Source organism: Bactrocera latifrons, unplaced genomic scaffold (assembly GCF_001853355.1).
Source record: "Bactrocera latifrons isolate USDA-ARS-PBARC rearing strain unplaced genomic scaffold, ASM185335v1 scaffold_57, whole genome shotgun sequence".
NCBI classification, from domain to species: Eukaryota; Metazoa; Arthropoda; class Insecta; order Diptera; family Tephritidae; genus Bactrocera; species Bactrocera latifrons.
This window is the reverse complement of record NW_017537234.1, coordinates 714,046-722,152: the sequence shown is the minus strand read 5'-3', so window position 1 is coordinate 722,152 and position 8,107 is coordinate 714,046. Positions and strand designations below refer to the sequence as shown.

Sequence of the window (8,107 nt, the reverse complement as noted above, 5' to 3'; positions counted from 1 at the left end):
ATAAGTAAAAAATAAATTCACTAATATTAGCCAATTTTTAATAAAATTTAATAAGAATTACTTTACGGAACTAAACTGACAATGTCAGTGCTCAAAATTGTGACTTTTTAACAGCAAATAATATTTTAGAAATTTCGAGAAAAAAATATTTTAGCTTATAAAACAAATCGGGTATTCTTTTATAACAAATTAATAATAAATTTTTTAGTAAGCATTTAAAAACTTCATCAAAGAAAAACAACAACAAAAACTAGTGAATGATTGTGCACGTGTGTGTGTATGTACATAATATATGCTTGTTTAGCAGGTCCAGCGCCTTTAAGTATGCATGTTTTCGGAGCATTTTTGATTACAGTTGGTAATATGTACCGCCAAACGATTTATTTACAGGTTAAAGGGAAAGTGTAGACGAGTTTTTTTTTTACAGTTTTTTTTAGCAAGACAACAACAACTAATTTTAGCGAAACTATATAAAAAATATAAGTATAGTATATATGTACATACGTACTTCTATAATGAGAGGTTGAGAATGTTGCGATCAGGATTTTTTTATAGAATATTTAATGTCCTTCACGTAAAGAACAGATTATTTTTCATACAAAATACTATACAACTGGATGATGACTCTGACAGTAATTTTAATTAAAAACTTAAAAAAATATTTATTTTTATTAAAAATATACGTCATTATCTGCATTGTATTATTAGTTAAGTGATTTTCTGTATTAAAGCACATTACAGGCTAAAAGGGTTTTATTTTTCCAAGCACATTATGTTACAGAATGGTGTGGAGATTGTATGCTTTCAAGCCCACGATGTTTTAGACAAATCTCGGGAATTTGGTATGAAATGGAGTTATAATTTTTATAGCCTTTCACCATGATTGAAACACATTTTTATAAAGATTATGGGGAATATTGTAGAAATATGAAATATGAAATGAAAATATATATACATACATATGTATGTTACCGAAAACCTCTTAAAGCACAGAAAACTCTTGAGCAGATATCGATTGATGAAAAAAAAATGAAAGCAAAAAAAAAACAAATTTGAATAAAAACATTGTTGACATTTAGATAAAACGGTCTGAAAGCGTCTAAAACCCGTTAATAATGACACAGGGTCGCATGGACCCGAGAGTAATGCATTCAAAATTATTAACTTAACATTTTAATTAATTAGTTTTATTCTACTTTTAAATCATCCCATATACCGGATTCAAAATAAATGATTATTATAAAAATCGGTTTAAAAATTTTAATTTAATATTTTAAAGTTAAAATAAAATATTTTTTTCATAAAATATAAAAATTTCATTACTTAAAAATTTTCGTTATCGATCTTGGGGGTAACGTTAAAAGTTTAAAAAAATTTTAATCATCAAATTCGGTAAAAAATTAAATTGTTTTAGAATTTAAATTTTTTTGTCTTTGCGTACTCGATTTCTACCATTTCGGTTATCTTTTGAAAAGGAATTTTTGTCAAATTATAATCAACTACTTCAACACGTTTTGTCCAATTTATATTAAATTGCTTTGATTTACATATACATATGTACATACATTTCTATACGTAGAAGTAGGTATGTATACTGTAACTTTATCTAAATTTTCATGTGCATTGTATTTACCGCCTACGTCACTGCACCGCAACACGAACTAAGCAACACGCAACCTACATATATGTATATAATACATATGTACGTAGTATTTCAGGTATAAATATGTAAAACTTTCAATTTTAACCTTATTCTTGCCAGATTTTAATCTGATAAATATTTTTTCCTGGTTACTGAATTTTTTTAACACAAAAGTAATAAATATCATATAAAAAAGTTAGAAATTTTCAATTTATTTACATTTATTTTTTCAATTAAAAATTGAATTTCTTTTGAATATTTTATGAAAACTTAATTTTTAATATTTTTTTAGATTACGAATTTAATATTTTTTTTAAATTTAATTTTTAATCTAATATTTTGGGGTCAAATATTAAACCAATTTTAAATTTAAAAAAATATCAATTTTTAAATAGGAATCATGTATTGAATTTTTTTTGAAATTGAAATTTGAAAACTAATTATAAGTTTTGGGATTTAATATTCAATTTTTAATTTAAATTTTCAAAACAAAATTAATTTTAAATTTTCAAAACAAAAATCTATTTTTAAAAATCGGAACTATAAATAGATAATTTTTTTGAAAATCAAATTTTAAATTAAAAAATTTTGAAAATTTAGATAAATCTTTTTCTTTTGAAAATGAAATATACAAATTTTTATGTAAAAGTTTATTAAAAAAAAATTTTCAATTTATAATTCCGATTTTCAAATATGATTTCATTATATTTTTCTTTTTGAAATTTTAAAATATATTTTTCTTTGAAAACTAAATTTTTGTTCACAAAATTCGAATTAAAAATTAAAAATTCAATCTGAAAACTGGAATTAAAAATAGAAAATTTAATATTTCAAAATAAATTAACCGTTAACTCTAATAACTACTTAGCACAATATTTCGCAATCGATATCTCTCAAGTCGATAAATATTACCCAAAAGCTTTCTACACTAAAGCGCATGGAAATTGTATAGCAAATATTAAAAGAAATCAAGAAAACTGAAAAGGAAGAAAACACACATTACACATTATTTTTCACGAGTAAACAATTTACAAAGCAGGCTGACAGGCTGACAGACAGTTGGGCGCACACACACGAACTCAAACATAGTACAGGGTGTTGCCGGGTATGCGCGAACGCAGCAAAGTGGTAGAAGCAACTGGCAGGGAGAATGGTGAGCTAAGTGCGCCCGATGCCGCTGGTGATGGCGGCAAGTTGGCATTGGCAGAATTATAGTTGACGACCGTTTTGGATGCGTTTGCGCTAGCATTGTTGTTGCACAGGTTTTGGTTGGCCTTAAATGGTGTCGGACGCAAATACTTGGCAGTACTGTGTTGAGCATTGCCAGCAGTTTTATAATTTATGTTGGCAGCTGCAAAGCTATTGTGACGCGTGCAATTCGCTGCGGAAAATGATGAATAAGAATAGAAAGTGGTTGAAGAAGTTGAAGTGTGCGAAGAAGAAGTGAGACTAGTATTAGTAGTTTGGTTGCTAATAATTGGTTGTTCGTTAAGTGTGGTTTGGGTGCAAGTATTGCTTATTAGTGTTGTTATTGTTGGTGTTATAGTTGTAGGTGCGATAGTAGTTGTAGTAATAGTTGTGTTGTTCTTGTTTTTGGTGTTGGTGCAAACTGTGCGCGTGTGCAACGTGGACGGCAGCGCAACGGAGCTTGCGCTGTCTTGGTTGTTAATTGTTGTAGTTATTGTTGCTGTTGTTGTGGTATTGTTTTGGCTCTCTGTGTGTTGAATACTATTTGCTTGCGTGCTATTGGTATTTTCATAGCAACTAGCCTCGGCTAGCGTGATTGTGGGTATGGGATAGAAATAGTCTATCGCATCCTCGAAGCACTCATCGTCGGTCGAGGTACCGTTCCAACTATTACCGATACTTTTTAGCATTTCTTTTTTACACTTATTTACTGCAGTGGCAGCACTGGCCTTGCTATTTGCGATAACTACATTAGCGGGCATAGGGGACGGAGACACATTTGCGGTGGCGCACTCAGCGCGTTCACCACCAGCATTGTTACCAAAAGAGAATGAAGCGCTGCGTTGTTGCTGCGTTGCAGAAGGTGACACGTGTTGCCTGGATGCGGGACTGCCGCCGCGCTGCTTGAGGTTGACACCGCCGCCACAACGGAACTCATTGCTGCGCGTGCGCAATATGGCTTGCCCAGTTGCAGGTGCTGTTGCCGCAGCGCGTTCGATTTGTAAAAAGCGCGCATATTGAGGTTTATTGAGCACCGCGGGCGTTTTGCGTGGCCGTTGGGCGGAAGTGTTGGCGGCTGCTTCCTCTGTGGGCGATGTTTCGAATAATGTGTGGAACATGGTATATTTGCTTATAGGCTTTTTCGTGGTTGTTGTTGTAATGTTTGGTTTATTGGCAAACGCTAAATTGTTAGTGTTGTGGCGTGTGACGCCGCCGTTGGCAGCTGTGTTATTACGTTTTAAGGCGGTAGAAGTAATATTTTTGCAATTAATTTCGCAAGCATTTGCACTTGCCAGTTGAAAATCGCGCAAAAGACTCGGCTGCGCGCCGCCACGCATATCGAACGCAATAGCTGACTCTTCTGCGCCTACTGCTAATTTATTAGTTTCTATCCCCTTTACTTGCTCCACTTTCTGCTGCGCTTTCCGCTTCTCCTGCTCTCCAGCCACTGCTGGCTGACGTTGCCAATTTCCGCTTGCATGTTGTTTACGCATTACCCCTTTGCTCGAGTCGTCTGTTGTTGTTTGCGGCTCTTCGCTCTTCTTTATTGCTTCCGTTGACGTGTTTCTGTTTTTTTGCTGCTTCATTTCCGCCTCCAACTTAAATTGTGGCAACGCACTCGCAGGCGATACCGCCTCCTTTGTTGCCTTCGGTGCTGCGTGTGTGGACTGCTGCATTATTACGCATCCCTCCAAACGCTTCACTGGCAGTGGCGGTTTCTGTTGAGCTACTGGCCGCAGCTGTGACTGCGCCGGTTTGCTTTTCTGTTGCGGCAGTGTCGTCAGTAGCGTTGGCAACGGCAAATCGGTGGGTCGTTGTGGCAACGTCGGCGGCTGTGGCGGCAAGCGTGTCGCAGCTGCGCAAGTTTGGACTGGTTCGGCGTGCTTGTCGGAATTTTCGGCGCGCGGCGGCGACGGCGTTGGTTGTTGTGAGGCGTTGCATGCTATTTCGCGCTGTGCTTGCAATAAATGAGTCTTCTCCACCGAATTGGAATGCAGTGGCTCTGCGGATAAAAGCGCTGCTGGTGCTGCAGCGCTCACGGCATTTTGCGCCTCTCTTAGTGTCAGCGATTGCTCCAGTTGTTGTTGAGGCGGTTGCTGTTGCTGCTGCTCCTGTTGTTGTGGTGACATTATACCCTTGTCTAAAATTGGGTAATCTGCAAAAATTTTGTGCATTTTTTGTTTGTTCTATTTTCTATTGTTTTCTTTGCAAATATGAGAGAACTGGCTGTGGTATTGAGCGATTTTCTATTCATTGGCTTATGAAATCGAACAGTTATGTAAATTTTGAAAAGAGATAAATGCATTTGTAGGAATATTCGGAAAGAAAAGTATACTGATTTTGAAAACAAAGTCGAAAAAAGTGCGCTTAGAGTGGGTGTGTAAAAAGTTTTGGCGGAATCTTTTTGTACTAAAGCGCGAAATATTTGCCAATTTCAATTTATAGTTATTGGGACACTATGATATATGTACATTGAATTGTGTTTTTGTATACACTAACAATGAAAGGATCTCTTAAACGAGGGCTTAGAATAATGTGTAAGAGCGCATTCGGCCTGAACCTCTGTCGAATTAAAATTTTTCTAATCGATATAGTGATATTTCGCACGATCTACGCTAAGATCTATATTTCCATGAGAAGATTTATAAATAAGCGGCCTGGGTTCCTTAACATTCTCGCTGAAAAATAATATCACGACGACAAAAAACCTAATTCTTTAATAGAAGGACTTGCTTGACTGAAGATGGAATATCATTCTAATATTCCACTAAGTTAATTATATGACAGGTATCCAGAGGTGACTGAAATTTGGATACTCAAACCCAGATTGTCGAAGTGGGAGCTTCTGCTGAGTAAAATCAACGAAGTATTACGATTGAGTTGTATAATACTCGCTATTAGCAATATCCTGTCTATCTCAGCCATCGGAACTACAGTGTGGATATTGATTTTAAACTTAATTTTTCAAATTTCCTCTTTTTTCATGGCTTGGGATCAAAGGTGACTGAAATTTGAATACTCAAAACCTTTATTGTCGAACCGGTGTACCTAAATGAGATCGACGAAAATCCACGATTGAACTAAATACTCGTTATTAGGCTATCTCAGAAATCGGAACAACATAGTGACTACATTTTTGGGTGTTGTCTTAATGGAGTATTATATATGGAATCCCAAAAGATTTAAGTCATCTCCGAACGATTGTTGCACTCTAAACTCCCGCCACTGTATACATATGTATATTTAGTGTTGGAGTCATGAATGAAAAAGCCAATGCTTTTTTTTCAAAAAAACAATTCATCTAGGGTCTGAACGGACGATTTAATGAGTTGCGATTATGAAAAAAAATGCGGACGGGCGTAGAGGAAAGATCATTATCAAAATTTTCTTTCATAAAAAATGTTGCCGATTTAAATTTTTCCCAATTTTAAAAAATTTTCTTGAGTGAAATTTTGAAAGTTTTCTCCAGTTATAACGTCTAAAAATTTAAATTACCAGCACTCGAACTGTATAGGATTGTGAGCTGCCAATATTTTTTTTACAAATATGACCTGAAAATACTTTTCATGGAATTGAATGAATGATATTTTCAACTAGCAAAAAAATGAACGATTTTGGACAGCGGAAATTGTGTTTGGAAAAAAATTTCATTTCATGGAAACACTCAAAACAGGTTGTATGCAACAAAGGGGACTTTTGGTAATACCACCAACCTTAAAATTTTCAAAATTTTACGAAATGGTGTTGTTAGTATTTTCAAAATCTGTTTTTTCTTGCTAAATCTACACTGTTTGAGCTCATCGAAACAATCGAGCAGACAAGGCGGTAACTCAGCAGTATTGAGCGTATTATTGTCAATTGTAACAGAAGTGGCTGAAACTGAAGAAAGAGAGAGAGTAAAGAAATAGTGTTGCTGAAAACGTAAAGTTTAGCGTGCAAGTTTTACTCAAAGCTTACAATATTAACCGAAATTGGGACACACTGATGGCAATTTGTTACATAATAAATTGTTTATATACGAAATTTTTAAGGGCGTTTTGATTTTAGGTGTTATATTTAATTTTTTTTGTGAATTTAAGTTTAATTAATTAATTTTATGTTGTTGTTTTGCTATACTCAACTGTGTTTAACGAATTCGTCGCCAATTATTTGTTGTGTTGCGGCGTAATTTCAAAAGTATTGTTTATTATTATATAATAAAAATATTAAAAAATTCAAAATTTGTTTATTTTAGTAGTGTTGTTTTAGTGTTACTAGGGGTACACAAGTGCAAAAAAGTAATTTTAGGTTAGAAGAGTACGAAAACATACAAAAATAGAGATAAAACCGAAAGCTGTGGGAGAAGTTGGTAAGATTGTAATTGTATTTTAGGAAATTTAAGTTGTCCTTACTCGATGTTGTTAGAAAACATAGAAAATTCAATTTAAGTATGCAAAAGAGCAGCAAACGAGACTAAGACCATGGTAAGAATGCAAACGAAAATGTAGAGAATTACTACAAACACTTATTAAGACAGTTTAACAATTAGAATAATAGAAATGATAACAACAAATAGAAATATATTTATGTGAAGAAGAAATTTAGTTGAACAAAGACGATACAAACAAACTAAAGAGAGACATTTTCATATATAATATTATCAAACAAACAAACAATAACATAGAAATGTAGAATTTTCTAAGGCAAAATTCAAAAAACAACAAAAAAAAAACATTTAACAACAAACATATAATATGCAAATGATTGTTGCATATGAAAAGCCAACAAATTTAATGAAAATTTTTTCGTGTTTTCCTTTTCTTCTTCGTATGTATGTTATTAATATTATTAGTTGTGTAATGGTTAATGACAAGTGTACAGAAATTAGACATTGAACTGTGAATCACTTACCTAGTGGCAAATTCCCCAGTATATTTTTCGTTGGCGTATTTGTTGCGCTGCTGGCATTATTGGCGGGTGATGAGGTATTCGCCGGCGTTGGCAGTTGTATAATCTCATCAACGGCTACATGATGGTGTCGCGCTGGTGAAGAATCCGTTGTATCATTTAATGATAAGTTCTCATAGGCGCCTATCAACGCATCATTGCTGTAGGAATCGTCAATGATTAGCGATGCCTCAGAGGGATATTCAAAGGTGGAGGTGAGCGTATCATTGAATTGTACGCGGAACTGTATGAGAAAGAAAAAAAAGAGTGGAAATGTTAAAAATAAGATAATATTTTAAAAATTTAATTTTATATTGTAATTTTTTAAAATTAGTAATAAATCTTTGAATT

At 33.9% G+C, this 8,107-nt stretch overlaps 1 protein-coding gene across 2 annotated transcripts in view; it reads right to left on the bottom strand.

Moving 5' to 3' along the window:
• The window catches only part of LOC108974603, a 56,736-nt gene that overhangs the window by 4,209 nt on the left and 44,420 nt on the right, over nt 1–8,107 (bottom strand). For both annotated transcript variants that reach the window (XR_001993805.1, XM_018942528.1), the window contains exon 4: nt 7,721–8,000. Coding sequence is in view for 1 of the 2 variants with exons in the window: in XM_018942528.1 (XP_018798073.1) it covers nt 7,721–8,000 (280 nt within the window). In the remaining variant the exon portion in view is untranslated. The remainder of the gene's footprint in view (nt 1–7,720; nt 8,001–8,107) is intronic.